Genomic DNA, 17,433 nt, shown 5'->3' on the forward strand with positions numbered 1-17,433 from the left:
TGACTTGAAGACTTAAGAATCCTGTCAGATTGTCAGCAACCGCTGATAATGGTACAGTCAAATATAACAAAGGAAAGACACAGAAACGTCTAGAAAATCTAACAGCAACTAATGTTCTCACACAACCAACTATGTCACCTCGTAATGTATGATTTCAGATAGGTGAGATGTGTTACTGAACGCAATCTTTACAACAATACAATGAAAATCTACTTAACACGCATGTAAGTAATTGTGTACAGTCGGAGTCAAAACATCAGACAAGGAACGATTTTACGGAATAAAATTATGAAATCCCTGTATCTTAAGAGCCCATTAAATAAAACAATGTCGCTGATTCAGTTACATCCATACCATCATGAATTCACGAAATTCTTTATGTTAACCCATTCCGTATCTTAAATTATCTTTCGTTCAAAATAAAGTTAGTACACATTGATTTACAATTTTATACAGACACAATTCAAATATTTCTATCGAAAACTAACGGTTTTGCAGCTAATTTCTTAAATATTTACAAAGAAACAAACCTCAAACGAATGACTCTAAAGCTTTTCGCCTTAGAAATTTTATCACTTGTGACTTTTCCCAGTTTTCCACTCAACATCGCCTGTTCCAACTGTACCTATAAACAATGCAATGAAAATCTACTTCCCACGTGTTCCATACGCAAATGAGCTCGCGTGACGCTCTCACCTCCACCAACATATAATTGTGTACTTAATGATACGCAAACATGATTAGAGACTGTGTATGAATGTCACAGATACACATGTCGCCTTTGTCAACTGTAATTAATGTTTGCTTAATCTAAAAAATAAATAACTGTAGTAAATGATTCCAACGATGTTGATTTTATACTAGAGGCTGTAATTCCCAGAGCAATGTTTCCTAGGGTACATGAAGTTCAGGCCAATATTGATTTAATTTATTGATTTCTAGACCTAAATGTCAGGGAAGAAAAGAATTCCTCAATTGTGAATGACACAAGGTAGGTTTCTCTTCCTACCTATTAGAATCGAACGACGCTTCTCAAGCCAAAATCCATCAAGCCGCTACTTTACTTACTACACCTTACTACTTAGGCTACAGCTAATCGAAAAACTAACCCTCTGGGCGCAATCGGGTATTTAATTTAGCAAATAGTATAGTCATAAGTCATCGGGTGTTGGTAGAGTGAGAAACGGATGCTGATTATATCCCTCGACACGTAGGATTAGGATATGACTGAGAACTAAATTAAATAATGAGACTGCAAAAGTTCAGTGCACATCCCTCAGATCTATAGCAGTTCATAAAACTCATAAAACTCATTTATTTCTGCAAATAGGCTTTAAAAAAGCACTTTTACACGTCCCAGTATTAACCCTACCACTGCTTCAGGACAATAAGGGCTATATTTCACCGGGACACCATGGCGGCGCAACCAGTCGCCGCTACCAACAAAATGTATGCAGCTTTGCGCAACCAAACGGACACCAGGTGAGTAACTCTCTATAGAGCTGCATACATTTTGTTGGTAGCCGGCGACTGGTTNATGTATGCAGCTTTGCGCAACCAAACGGACACCAGGTGAGTAACTCTCTATAGAGCTGCATACATTTTGTTGGTAGCCGGCGACTGGTTGCGCCGCCATGGTGTCCCGGTGAAATATAGCGCTAAATTGGCCAGTGCTGAGAAGAAGTAGCGCAAGAAACTACACTATTTCATCAGCACGAACTCTACATTTATTTCGATTCCATATTACATTCAGACAGGTGAAAGCTAAATAAGTAGTTATTATGGCACAAACATTTTACTTCTGATCGGTATCAGTGTGGTGCATTGAAAAGGCCTTTGTCCTGTAGCAGACTGAAGTATGCTGAAGGTGATTCCAGACCTTAACCTGTGAGCCTCTACCCTGAGACGGAGCTGAAGACGTAAGTATGTTCAAGATAAGACAATGCGGCTCCTTTTCATTAGGCTCCAGTGGACACCGTCGGGCTTTAGTGGGTAGGCCAGCCCTTCTGGCAGGGAGAGTCCCATCGGCCAGTAGGTAAGCGGTGCTTTACGCATAATTACTAGTCGATGGGACTCTCTTTAGAGTACTTTAGTTGCCCTTCTCCGACATAAAAAGCCTACCAACTGGGAAGTATAAAAACTTTACTCACATCAAAGAAGTGCGGCCGTAGCCTCCCGATAGTGTACTTGGCGACGTCTGTTGTTAGCTGCTGACAGGCGCAGCCGAAGAGGAACACGCCGACCACCCTGTATGCCTCCCATAGCCATGGGGGAAGTTCCTTGCCCAGCACTGAGCGAGGCCGCCCCTTGTAGTCCCGGAGCCTTATCCACTCTGTTAGAATCATCTGGGGACAAAAGACAAACGTGTGTTTATAAGCTTTGCGCATGCTTCGTCACAAAACAATAATAATGTTGTAAAATTATTATCCCATCAAAAACAATACTTGTCAAAAAAACCAGGTCTCGCAACTCAGTTGTTCTACGGTAAAAAGTTGTGAGATCCATGTAATACCTACAAAGTCCAGGCCAGGAAATCTTTAACGTTTTACATAAAATATATTGACTTGGCCATCGCACTAAATAATTTAATTTACACGTGTTTTCATGCGATGGGATTTTGATGGGATCTCATTTCTTTTTGTATTTTGTAGACAGCAGTTATGTATCTAGAAAACTGGACCGAAATTGAAAAATTTTACTCGACTTGGCGGTTGCACTACCGTGCCCCCAAATCTCATTTCTTTTTGTATTTTGTAGACAGCAGTTATGTATCTAGAAAACTGGACCGAAATTGAAAAATTTTACTCAACTTGGCGGTTGCACTATCGTGCCCCCAAATATTTTAGTTTTTCCTTAATTCATACACCAAACACTACTTATATTCCAAATTTGAAGCTTCTAGGTCTGCTAGAAGTGCCTTAGAGTTTTGATGATCGGTGAGTCAGTCAGTGAGTCAGTGAGTGAGTGAGTGAGTGACAAAATTAAGTAACTTTGACCCGTTATAATTCTTAAACTACTGGTTCAAATTGAATGAAATTTTAAATATACCGTGTCTTTACAATGCCTGCATAGCTAATGAAAATTCAGCCTTCTAGTTTTATCCACAACGAAGTTACAGGCGGTCGAAAATGGCCTGAATTGCTTCGAGAAAAGAATGGTACGGCCGTGCCGCTTTTTTGCTCGACTTGGTGGGGGCACTGCCGTGCCCCCAGATAATCTCATGTAAATTAACCTGTTCTTATGAGAATAAAGATTCTACGGTAAAGAGACTCCATAAAGAAATACCTATAGTAAATTACTTTGTTGAGTGTGGGTGTGGGTAGTCGAAGCGCATTTAGTGTCGTGAGTCTGAAAATTCAAACTGAAATTTTGTGGTAGAAACAGTGTTTGTTCTATGATGATGTGAGCTCGTACGATGCATGATACAAAATCCATTTCGTCATTAAAAACTCATAAAACTCACTCATTTATTTCTGTAAATAGGCTTTAAAAAAACACTTTTATTAAATAAATAAGTACGTTAAAATTAAAAGCGCAGATTACATTTGTAACTTTTAAAGTGTATAAATACACACCATTTTCATTTAAATAGAGCTCTTTATAGCAGGCCAAGGTGATAACTGTAATGGACCTTTGGCAAATTATTCTGCTATTTGCTTAAACCTCTCACGAAGGTGGAGTACCCAAACTTTATAGTCAGCAAAACATACTAATGAGATTGCAGTTTTAGATCTGACAAAAATGGCGAGGTCAAACGCGTAAAGGCGAAGTGCATTGCTGAATCTGAAAGGTGCAACTGCATACCTATACTAATATTATAAAGCTGAAGATTTGTTTGTTTGGTTGAACGCGCTTATCTCAGGAACTAATCTCAGGTCCGATTTGAAAAATTCCTTTTGTGTTGGATAGCCCATTATCGAAGAAGACTTTAGGCTATAACATCACCCTACAGCCAATAGAGGCGGAGCAGTGAAGAAAAATGTTACAAAAACGGGAAATATTATTCAAACTATTTTCATGCGTCGAAGTCGCGGGCGCGGCTAGTTATCCTTAAGCTGCTTGGTTAAGTGCTATATTTGCATTTTTACACGCACTTTGAAACTCAAAAACAATTATTATTATAAGGAAATAGAGCATCAAGCTTTAGGTGCGTAGTGCAATTTTAGATCTGGCAAAAATCACAAGGCCAAACGCGTAAAGGCGAAGTGCATTTCTGAATTTAAAAGATGCAACTGCAGTGCAGATTATCCGTAATCCGCTTAGGAAGTGCTATAATATTTGCATTTATTACGTGCACTTTAAAGAAAAACACATTATAAGGAAATAGGGTTTCAAGCTGTAGGTGCGAAGTGCAATTTTAGATCTGGCAAAAATTTCAAGGCCAAACGCGTAAAAGCGAAGTGCATTTCTGAATTGAAAGGTGCAATTGCAGATTATCCGTAATCCGCTTGGGAAGTGCTATATTTGCATTTATTACCCGCGCTTTAAAACATAAACACAATTATTATAAGGAAATAAAAACCAAGTTTTAGGTGCGAATTACAAAATGAAGTTCGATTCGATTCAACTTCAATCCAATATTCCTGTGATAAGCCCAAATATGTATTAAAATTATCAAGGGGATTGCTACCATGTACCTTTTTATAGAGCCTCCGATATTTCCGGGTAGCAATCCCGTAGATAACTATTCTGGTATTTAAGTTTATTCTAATGTTAGTGACCATGAAAGTTTAAAGCCTAAATATTCAAATTAAATATAGATTTGAAATTGAATTGAGTTTTGAGTGTCGTTTTATAAACCTGCGTAATGTAGGTAGGTATTTTATTATTTATCACTATTGTGTAAGACCACTTATGTACCTGAAATTACGCAAATAAAGGACTTTGATTTAAATTGTTTTTTTTTTGTATAAGCGGAAAAGTTTGTGAGCATGGATGGACAATGGACATTTGTGACCTATTGGACAGATTTTGATTAGACTTTACGAGGTTATAACATAAACACCAATATACCAAAGGATACAATTTATCGAAATATGTTCGGGAAAAAATCAAGAGATCGAATTTTTACGGAGTCTTCCAGCGACTTTTAGTTTAGACCAAGCTCAAAGTCAAACCAAATCAACAAAAATCTACTCTAGAATCTTAGAGCGGGCCTAGTTGCCGAAAAAAAAATCCGGTGACTTGGCCCGTGGACCAAACTAAAAGTGGGCCAAGCTGCTGGAAACTTCTTTTTTCCTTTGCCTTGTAAACCACGCGGTATTTTTGGCAAAAATCTAAATTAAAGCGGGGACATGTTGCAATAGGCCTTGTGATACGGCGCAGGCGCAGGGTCGGGTCGCACGCGCATTGAATATTGACCCCATTCAATATTGGTTCACACCTGACTTTTGGCGAGGGGAACATAAACAATCAGTCGAATTACCAGAGGGGGAATATGTTTAAGAGTGCACACAGGAACTATACACAAATAAATATTAACATACTAATAATATAAATTAAGTATAACTTTATAGTTTCAGTTTAGTTTAGACGACAGCATCACATCAAGCAATACACAGTGGCATCTTATTTAGTCATAAACGATACCATTTTGTAACAAATATGTATAGTGTACTTTGCTTTACTTACAAGAGTTACAAGAAAAACCGGTAGTTCCTTCAGAAGAGTCAGAAGAAGGCTTTATAGAACTGCGACTTTTATCGTGCAGTGTCGTGCTACTTTAATCGTTTCAATAGAGCTAAAAGGGGCAAACTAAAGAATCGCAATGTATAAACTTTAAATGTACTGGCAACTACAAATAAATCGTTTAAAAACCACGCTACCGAAAAAAAAACATAAAACAAGTGAAAGACGATACCGTCTAGCCTCCGTGAGTCACACGTTACATGTAAATGAAAACTAATGGGGTGTTAATAACTCGATAAGGCGGTTACACACCGCCAAGATTCCTCGCCGGACTGTGTACACAACGCTTTGTACATACGGTGTGAGGTTGACAGACTTGTGATTGTACGGTGATCGTGAGAAAGTGGATAGAATTTGGAGAATAAGTAGGTCCCTTTAAGTAGAAGTTTTCTCACAGTACTGCTGATAATTTGATAAACTCGCAATACATAAATAACTACATCAATACAAAATGAAATATGACAAAAACGGAGCCATACTACATGAAAGTAATTAATTACCATTCCAAATTACTTTTACATCACACATGTACTAGCATGGCGGACTTGTCACGCGCTCATTGCGATGTATGTTGTCACTGATGTGATGCGTACGCTCTGTATAATCGATCTACATAGTAGCAATCATGTAAGTAGTGAACGAGGGAGCCAGGGAGCGCCATTAAAAACCAGACCTTTGGGACGCAACGGGTGCACACACTTTTCGTCAGCAGCGAGCCTATAGGCATTCGAGAATCAGCAGCTGAAATTCGCAACCTTTTGGGGGAAACAAATGAAAACGATAGACGATCATTAAAACACTAAGCGTTTCGACGACTCTTTTATAATGAGAACAGCTAGAGAATGGAATTCGCTGCCTGCTGCTGTATTTCCTGAACACTATAATCCGGGCCTTTTCAAGGCGAGATTGAATAGGCACTTACAGGGCAGATATGTATCATCCTAGACTGCATCCCACTTAACACCAGGTGCGATTGCGGTCAAATACCTGCCTTGTCTTGCGTAAAAAAAGCCACATGGGATCTTTGCTGGTGACTGGTACATTTGGCCAGCAGGAACGCAGCGAATAGCTTCTTTCAAATGAAACAAGTTGCAGAAGAAGACCAAGAAAGAAGTAACGTTACGGATTATAAAACCACCTTTGCTCTGCAATTGGACACAGAAGGTGAAAAAAAACAGATGGTCCCAGTCCCAGTAATGCATGTATCAATATGTAAAGCAAAAGACATGATAGATAGGGAGGGAGAAGAACCAAAAAAGTTCATAAACAAAGTTAATTCAATCGATTACCTATCATCAAGTCTCGAACTATGTAATGCTTGTAGTCTTGTACAAATAAGCGAATCTTGTTGCTTGGTGAGTTAGTGACTAGATAGCATACAACCATGTTTGAATACATTTGAACGTCCATGACTGGGTATAATTATTATGCGTGATCTACTCACTTACATTTTCCCCATGCGGGGTTACAGTAATGGAATAAATGTGTTCGAATATAATCAGTAATAAGTTAATGAAAATGAACACGATATTTTAAATATTGGATGAAATGTGTGAAAGAAGAGAAAGGTTAAGTTATCGAGATCAAGAAAGGATGAAATGTGTCAAAGGAAGGGAAGGATCACGAAAGCTAAAGTTACTTCTTATTTCGTGGTCAAAATGTACAAACGTTTAATGGTTTAATGTGTATTTAAAGATTGCATTTCACTTAACATCAAGTGCGATTGCGGTCACTGACTTGTTCTGCATATAAAAAAAAATTGCCGAGTTTATCATTATAATTAATTTCAGATTTATCTAAAACCACTTGTAACAGGCACGTATTATATGGCATAACTGATTTCACAAAAAGTAATCTATATATATAAAAATGAAACCCGTTTCGCGTTGTCACGGCATCACGTGTGAACGGCTGAACCGATCTCGATAATTCTTTTTTTTAAATGTTTGTGGAAGTCCAAGGATGGTTCTTACGGAAAAAAATATTAAGAAAATCTCTACGCTAAGGCGGTACGAAGTTCGCCGGGACAGCTAGTATTTTATAAATATTACTCAGAAATCTTATCTCTATTATCAATATTGGTCTTATTTGTCACCATGTGTATCATATTTTTTCTACAATGACGCATACGTTGTGATATATTTGTCTTAACACTGGATAATTAATATACCATCAGCTTGTGAAGGAATCCTGAAAATTTTCCCTTATCTAAGAATCTCTGAAGATACAAGTACTTCGTAAAGTTCTCAAAAAATCCTGAAAAAAGCCCAAGTATCTAGATAATAACTACGAAACTAGAACAGTGTATAATGCCTAAGAATGACGAAGAGCCGACCATAAAGATAATGAAAAAAAATAAGCACGAAGAGATAATATTTGTTCAGATTATTTCACATCTGGATTAGAGGTATCAACGCATAAATAAAATGATGGTTCTAAATACATTTCTGCCTTTGCTCAGTAAATACGCATAATAACTATAAACCCGTTTATGATTAGTACCATGTATTACATTTATGCAAATTTAAAAAAATGGTAGATTTTTACTTTCAAACGACACGATACCGTACAGTAATTAAACAATCGACTTTCCAGTCATTACTGATCATGCAAATTAGCTTTAATTCGTCGGCGATCACAACGCATAATTATAATTAGCATGATTTGTGTAATTCACATGCAAAACACCTCATTGCATAAATGGAGTCGAATCAACGACCCGTTGGTTTTTTGCACGAGATGCCGGCAGAGCAATGGACCATCGGTTACATTGACAGATAACAGATACGCTTTCGGATTTATAGTCTTCCTGACACGAGATGCTGTGCTAAATATTCTCATGCCTGGTTCCTGAGAAAACTAGTGGTTCCGTGCGTCGGAGGGCATGTTAAGCCGTCTTGGTACGACAACCATGACAGTTGATAATGGCAGCTCATAAATAATTCTCGACCAGATCAGACCTTGTTATGGGCTTAGTAAAATACTTTAATAAATTAATGCTATATCACTATTACTTGTGTATTATTTATCTAGGAAAGTCTAGGAGAAGTTGAAAGAAAGATTCATTTCTTTGAGAGTAAATGTAATTGAATTCAAATAAAAACAAAACCCAAAGAAGAAAATAACAAAATGCAATTGCAAGTTGCAAATTCAGATACGGTTATCAAGAAGCAGTAAAGTTGCACCTAAATCTTTCTTTATCAAAAGATATGGACACTAAAGTAGTTGACTCTATTAGGGATATCACCAAGGATAACAAACAAGGCAAACATAACTCCAGTTTATTGAGCAATCCCTGTCGAAGCACACGCACCGTTAGACCAGGTTGTAAAAAGCATTAGTGTTATCTAACTTAGCGAGGAAGGCAAGGCTGGATCTACGGTGACAAGAATGAGCCACTTCCTTACCAGATAATGTTATCTTAGAACGCATAACAATAAGTCACAGTGGCATAGAAATAGAAGCTAGAAATGGTTACAATGAAGACGTAACTCCAGATTATGAAGCTGCTGCTGTCACTAATACATTCGCAACGGTGTAAGAAGCATATGGCCATAAATAGGTAACCTTTAACAATATTCTCAATGTAATTTATTAGACTATTTTGTAGAACACAGTGTACGCTTTTGCAAGTACAAGAGGAGGTCAAAGAATATACTTGAATAATAATAAACACACAAGGAAAGTAAAGACAGCGTATTTCTTGGAATTTAATTTAATAGAAACAGCTGAATAGCACATACAAAGTGACGTCAATAGAAGAGAATTTTCTTGGACGTATTAGTGAAGTTGTATGTATTAATATTGGAGCTACCTTAAGAAAATATTAATTTCAGTAGTATTCAAAACACTAGCTAAAAATAAACAACAATAAACAAACAGGGAGACGGCAAGGCTGCAATACCGGTGTCGCGGAGGTTATCTGAAGCATACCTCAACAAGATTGCGCTCTAAAATAGAAACTACAAAGGTTAGAAGGGATTAAATAGCTTCGAATTATAGAGGCGTTCCCGTTAAAGCTTCTCCAACAGCTATACTAACTGGCAAAGCTGTAAAACAGCATTATATCGGAAGATTAACTTCTAACGCTTCGAAAGGTATTTGTTTTAAAGATTTGTGAAAGGAGCGGAATGTGGATAGGGTTACGTAAGTTCGTGGAGAGAAATCTTCAAGAGAACTAATACTTTAATCCTGAAGTTATGGTAGATTACAAGGGAATCTCAGAACATGTGAGGAATACTTGCGCGGTAGTTTATAGTAATTTAAAGGATTTACATGTATTAAACTAAATTGGGATGAATTTGTATTTTGAAACTGGTTATTGTGTTAAAAGTCACGGAAAGAACAAGGATTTTTGAGCACGATAGTTAATTACATAAAATTGTAATTAATCAGTGATGCATAAAAACGAATACGAATATTGGAATATTCAAAGCAATCGTAATTACTTAAAATATATTTGTAAAACATCTACATGAACTCTGAAAACTGAATATGTATTTAGGTTTTCAGCTAGTTATTAATAACTGCAAGAAATGTGGAAATGATAAAACAGTTTGAAAACATCGTCCAAGTTGTTCATCCGTCAATTACTTTTAAAATATTGATATTGATTTAGCGTGTTGCTTCTTTGATCATTATTGATAATGACTTGTCTAATAAGATGATAGGTATTCTAAAATGAGTATTATTTGCATTAGTAATTCAAGCGCAGCCTGATATAATTAATAATAAGTATGCATTGTAAACAGTGAAAGTGATCAAGTGCAATTTATATTACAATGGAAGCGTTTAATAGATGGTTATGAGTCACGACGCTTATTTAATGCATGATTGGAATAATTAAATGACACACATACTAAATTGTGTATGCCTAATAATAAATAAATAAATAAATAAATACTAGTATGATATAGTACAAGATTGTAATAATATACTGGAGTATTACTTACCCTGATAAAGATAAAACTCGCGTAAAAGGTGTAGTAATGAGTAATGGAGTAAGTACGTGAGTCATGTGTAATCATATCATAAGATCTTCTTTTCAAGTTTAAGAAAATAAATATAGTTTTGACTAGATTAGTATAGCAAAGATTAAGGCCTAAGATCTAGGAGTGTGTCGGTTAGAGAGAATCATTCCTCTACAGTGGAGAATAAATGACCTCATGATAATCGATCACCAGAAAAAATCCAAGGAGCTTCATCATAAAAATCTATACTTATGGTGCATAAGAGCTTCATTTTCATCATTTTGAACTTACGTTATTTGGATGATAACTTATCATCAGAACTATTCTAGAATCTAATAACAATTCCAGCAGCGTTTGATGTTAAAAATACCATGTACAAATTGGCAATTGACTATAAAAAACGCCCGCATGTGATGTCGCTATATTTAGAGTCGCGGCAATGACATGCGCTTCCGCGGATCTATACCTATACATCCAGGGTTATGTTGCGATGGAGCCTAGATGTCAAGTGATGTCAAGTATGATGTCTGAAATTATTCTATCCGTAAGAGATGTTCGGAATTTCGGCAAGTTTTGTTAATGGCAATAAACTTAATTCAGCTGGCGTTGTATTGTTATAGTGGCTTCTTTAGAACTAAGTAAATAATTACTTAGTTATTAATATTAAAACAAATATGGTGACGCATTATGAAGATTTTTCCCTGTGCCATCTGACACAGTAGAATTTTTGTTGACTTGCTCTCGAATTGCAACGCAATTGCAACGCAAAAAAATTGGTCCATTTGCAATTGTAGAGAACCAATGTGAAACATTTTCGGCGCTTGTAGTCGTTAAAATTCAGTTCTCATTTCAAGTCAAGGAAAATGTCAGGAATTTCATCATGGTAGTTAAATGCAAAAACGTGTCTCTTGCCTGCATCTAACCCTACAGTTATGTCAGAACTCAACTCTCTAACCACACCGAAACTAAGTAACTTTCAAGCATAAAACTAACTTAACGACTCCGGATATAAATACCGCGCATCCCTACGTGCGCTTGCGCATGGTAACGACCCAAAAACGATAAAGCCATTAGCATAAACCGCGTTTATGGCTATGGATAATCGACATTGTTCTGAACGCGTTGTGAATGGATTAATCGGTTAAGATTTCTATCAGCTTTATGGTTGTACAAGGATTTGTGCATTGTGGCTCTATTAAGTGCAATGCATGTTGTTTGTTTGCATAAATGGGTTTAGTAACTTCCGCCTTGTTCTGTAACCCTTCAACCTTAACTTCGAACTCCTCCTATTTCTTCTGATTAATTTCGTTGCGAGTCCAATGACAGTTAAACTTTCCCCCGGGACAATAAACTTGACCTTCACTGGTTGGGTTTTTATTGGCGGTCAAGCTGTAGATCCTGGCTACACAGGAGTTGCAGCGGTGGGTAAGAGTCGTGGGAATAGTCCCGTAACCCTTCAAGCCCTGCGAATTGTTACGCGGTCATATGCGACCGCTTGGGGATTGATGGAGTCTGTCCCATGGCATATTTTCCTGTTTTCTCCGAAGTCCAATATCTCTATACCAACGTTTATCATAATTGTTATAGTTAGATCATAATCGATCTAGGCGCAAGAACGTTATTAGATATCATTTTCGTCTAGACTACAGCTGTCATCCTTAACAGCTGATAAGGCTAATTTATACCCACCATCTGTTTACTATACTAGCTTCAAAATAAACCGCATCGACACGAAACGGGGATATTTTCTGGCCAATAGCCAAAGCATTAACGGTCAAGGTGAATGTCAAAATATAATACACATGGATTGCTTGCAAGTGGTACGAATATTCCCACGTCCATTCGTATTATGTTTCTAAAAATAAATAAGGAATATCGTCACATTGGAGTTTTGTCTTTAGTATTATTTCTAGTTTCGTCTTTTGCTTGCTAACGCCCGTATTCACAAACATTACTATGAAGTCTCACAGTGCGCGTGGACGCACAGGGTGTTTCGTAATCACAAAGCTCTATTCAACGCTGTGCGTTCGATTTGCTGCTTCAATTAAGCAAGCATCGTTTGTGAATACGGGCGTAAGTTTACGCAGAGAGACAGTGGTTTTTTATCTTCTTATGGGTTTCAGTTCTTATTTTTGGTACACCTAGACTATAGTCAGTTACCGTGTTAGTATAGAGAAAGCTTTGTGCTTATCCTAAAAGCTGCAGAAAAGAAAACCAAGCGAAAAGTTGGCTAATTTCGACTGGGGTCAGTTGGAGAATTGGATAAATCGAAGATGATCATTTTGCTTTCTAGCTTTGTTCTTTTCTTCTTCTTCTTATCGTGTCGACAACAAACCTACACAGTGTCAAAACAAGAGTGGCGTTGTCAGCAGCATTTCTTAATTTCTCCTGCGTGCAGTTGCTCGGGCACTCAAGGCACGACATCATGTGCTTCTTCGAGTGGGGAACAAAACCGCACCTGCACTCCATGTTTGAGCCATCCAAGAATCCTTATGTTCTTCTCTTATTCCCTACCATTCACACTTAGTTATTATTATTACTTTGAATCATCCAGTTCGTTATGCCAGAGAAAATATTGACAGTTTTTGTGTTCGAATCTTACAATCATGGACACTTTAATTTCAATTTCTTTTGTTCATTTACATTTAAATAACCCGTGTAATTATTTATTCTTTAATTCCACATTTTCCACAGTCGGGAAAGCGTATAATCGCTTTGATGACACTAATTATAGATTGTGTCAAATTGGTCATGGTGTTTGACATCTAACCACGCAGATAGAAAGCCAAGATTGTTGATCGTTGACAGTTTGCTTTTTAAATGCTTTTTGTTTAAATAGAAGAGGGGCCAGCAAATATATGTCGCCATGATGGCTAGCAATTACCATAACCTATAGCAATCTGGCACATGTTGAAGCCGTTGAACGATACAGACCACAAACAATTTGAAAATTTCTTCAAAACAGAGCAACTAGCTGAAAATGTAGTTTTCTGTTGTTAATTGTCATCTCATCACTTTCACGGTTTAAAAATAAAATTGCTTCATCGACGAAGAAAAAAATTATAAATGCTTCATAAATAATTAATAATTTTAAATCCCTGTTATGTATTAAATAGAGTTTCTGAAAGTAATTGAGCAATATCATACACTTAGTGGATAATAATCTAATACAAAAGATGCAAGAACATCTGAAGCCGATTAGTAGGTGTTATCATCATCATCATCTCTATCATAGGACGTCCACTGCTGAACATAGGCCTCCCCTAATGCTTTCCATGTTGCCCGGTTGGTGGCGGCCTGCGTCCAGCGCCTTCCTGCTACCCACGCTGCGTTTTCCGGTACGCGGCCTCCACTCCAGAACCTTGCTGCTTCATCGGCCGTCAGTTCTGCTTACTATGTGCCCTGCCCATTGCCACTTCAGCTTGCTAATCCATTGGGCTATGTCAGCGACTTTTTAGTAGTAGGTTAGCGGTAGCATATTTCCAATGACTCTGACATACAGGCCGGCGCCAGAAATCTTATCTCTAGTTCCTTCGCGGAAGGATGTTAAAATTGTAAATTTGCAACCAGCAACTGCTGTTATCGCTTTAGGAATACATAATGCAAATGTTCACAGCAATTATTTATCGTTCTAACTCATAACTAGGTCAAGGTGGCAGATATGAAATAACTACGATAACTGTTCAGCGAATATTATTTGGTTAAATGTTAAGACAAGGTTTAAACTGTTTTAATCACAAGAATAATCATATTTTATGATTTGTCTTAAGACTTAGGAAAAAGGATGTACCTACTTACTACGAACGACATTAATTAAGCAAAATAATTGTCCATCTCATGTAGTCGAAGAAAATTGTAATTCGATGACAATGAATAAAAAATTTTCTTCGTCAAATGTGGATTGCACTAATAATAAAAACAGACAAAACAATTTTAATTAAAACAAAAATACTGATAACTAAATGCATGAAATGCTAAGTTCGGTAATAAACTTTTTTTTAATAGTTTTCAGTAACAAAGCAGCATCAAAACATCATTCTAAATTCAAATCTGATTCTGGCCAGATTGACGTCAGTCCAATAAAAAAATCAATTTACGGCCAGTTAGTAATCCATGTGTCAAATAAAAAAATAAAAAGACAAGAATGGCCGGTGGGACACCTGCCATGTGTAAAGATATCTTTGATCAAATTAGAATCTTTGATCAAATTAGAAGCCGATCGATAGAAGAGTGATAAGCCGACTTTTTAACACAATTTGAAGTTGAAAAGTTTTTAAACTAGTCCATGTCGTGTTAATTTATAACATTAGAGATGACGTAGATTTTACTCTCGATTAAAAAGAGATAGAATTTCCTGGGACGTGAAGGTAGAATTTTTTTTTCAGTGGACTTGCCGTCTCTACAAAAAGTGCCTTAAATCTATACCTAATTACTGCAACTACGGACTTGTTATCAGTTACACAGGTAAATGTTAAATGTTTGTCCAAACATTTGGTGACAAATTGGAAAGGTATCGCCAACATCAGCCGATAAGGCGTTGAACACAATAGATGGGTTAGCACAGCGGGCGAGCAAACTGATAATGAGACGGTGTGCATCAGCCTAATATTGACTGACGATCGACATTTCATATTTTTTGGGTCCGTAGGCAGAGTTTTACACTTTACCAGAAGTTGAAAGTTAAAAAAAAGTTCAATTTTAACTTTTAAGAAAGAAGTTATTGAAAATGTTGCGTTTAAATAATCATTTTACGCGTTCACTTTCAGACTAACGTGAGTTAGTTGACATAAGTGGTTTCCGGTGAAAGTGAGTTTAAGTGCAAGTAAATTATTTTAAGTGTGGCATGTCGCAGATTTTCTGTAAGTAATTACTGGGGCAAATCGGTTTCCGTATTTCTAACATCTAAGCAAGAGTGACAAATAGGGCAGAAAATACTAAAAGCGCCTTACTTGCATACAGATTATTAAACTAGTGTTTGAATTGCATGATTTTTGCATTTCTTCTCGTTCTTATTATTCTTATAAGATAGATAAAATGTTTATTTTCAAAGCAAAAAGATTTTAAGTGAAACAGACAACGGAAGACAAAAAGGAAGTAGGTTCAAAAAAGTTTATTCTACGGAACTCTCCTTCACATAATCTGAGCTCTAGCGGTTTTTTCGTGGCTTAAGTGTGAACATTCGGATATGGCACGGTCAGTGACATCACCGAACTGCAACTAGAAAGAGAAAAAGAAATAGGCGCCTCTTTTTTGTGAACACTTGGGCAAACAACAAAGGCGCAGGCAAAGAGAGCTCTGCAAAGTGGGTTATTTTACAGCATTATTACTGCGTTAGATACATAGATGACGAAGGCTTATGAAAAAAAAGGCTAGACCAATAATGGAGATGACTGAAAACAATATGGATTCATCGGTTATTAATTTTATAAAAAACAAACAACAACTACTTTGGCAATTTCTATCTTCATTCAGATGAGAAGTAAGGTTCGTTCATTCGTTCGTTTCAGCCCCAGCGGCCATCAGCTCTTCGAGCTATGTGCCCCGCCCGCTACCACTTGATTTTAGCGATTCTGCGGGCTATGTCAGTCACTCTGGTTCTCCTACGGATTTAAGGTTGCCTATAGAAAAATAATCATAGATACAGATACAGAGAGCAAACTAGGGGATAGTATCTCTCTTGGAAGCCACAGCTACATTTCTTGACTCGCTTGGATATGGGACTAATACCACATTTCGATCCCTCCATTGCAACTTCTATGCAGCCAGTCAATGATACCCAGCGAATTTTGAACAGTACAAGGTTTCTAATATTATTCTCTTGGAACTCGTGACGAATTTATACGGAAGAATAGAAAAGAAATGCTCTACTATTGCTTACCGTGACAACCGGCAATCCGAGGCCAATGATGTACAGCATGACGTTGGTGACAGTGGACTCCTTGTAGGGGTGCTTGAGGGACTCATCGTCGCAGAAGAAGCCCCGGTTGTACGGCACGCCCCATAGGTAGAACGCGAGGATTAGGAAGCCAACTGCAACAATGATAAGAAAGAATTAGTAAGTACTGCTAATGTATTTAGTCCTGAAGTCTTGATTCTTAGCTAGTATGCCTATTAGTAAGAAAGGAAGATAAATATTTTTGGTTCATACAAAGCTGATAGATATTAAAGATACAGACGAAAAGTCTGATGTGATGGTGATCAAATTGTTGAAACCGATGCCACGCAAGAAGAAGAGTTAGTGGAAGACTGGAAGCGCATCATCATGATCTTAGAGTATTGATTAATAACATCACGGCCATGGAAAAGAAAAACGAATCAAATGTTAAAAATAAAGTTATATTACACAAAATAGCTCATGAAAGTTCTATCTTAATTAAGTAACAATATCTAATGATAACTATTTAATGATTATGTTCGATTTACAAGTTACGATTTATTTGGGGCTAGATTATTATTTATAGATAGCGCTGTGTGAAATTGTCCAAAGATATTTATTACAACACCCCAAAATACTTAATTACAAGTTGTAAAATAATGATTAAACATTGTAAAAACGCTACTCTAATTACAACCACAGCCCTCATATCCTAATAGAAATGAGGGAAACGTAACACTTAAAAAATGACAGTCACGCAAGACAAATTACTGTAACACATCGACTTAATAATCAAACCTGCTATTAACGACTTTGGAGATCATTAAAAAAGCTCCATTCGGGATGTGAACCGTCAACCTCACGAGATATCTACATCTTCACTCTTAACACAAAGCAATA

At 37.0% G+C, this 17,433-nt stretch overlaps 1 protein-coding gene across 1 annotated transcript; it reads right to left on the reverse strand.

Annotated features, from left to right (window-relative positions):
- Positions 1 to 2,146: 2,146 nt before the first annotated feature.
- On the reverse strand, positions 2,147 to 16,704 carry LOC114366677 (putative phosphatidate phosphatase; the record flags this gene model as incomplete). The annotated part of the gene is made up of 2 exons (XM_028323620.1): positions 2,147 to 2,345; positions 16,537 to 16,704. Coding segments are annotated over 2 exons (367 nt in total), but the record flags the coding sequence as incomplete, so codon positions are not given.
- Positions 16,705 to 17,433: the final 729 nt, after the last annotated feature.

Source organism: Ostrinia furnacalis, unplaced genomic scaffold (assembly GCF_004193835.3).
Source record: "Ostrinia furnacalis isolate ACB-3 unplaced genomic scaffold, ASM419383v2 OfSCF0660, whole genome shotgun sequence".
Taxonomy (NCBI): domain Eukaryota; kingdom Metazoa; phylum Arthropoda; class Insecta; order Lepidoptera; family Crambidae; genus Ostrinia; species Ostrinia furnacalis.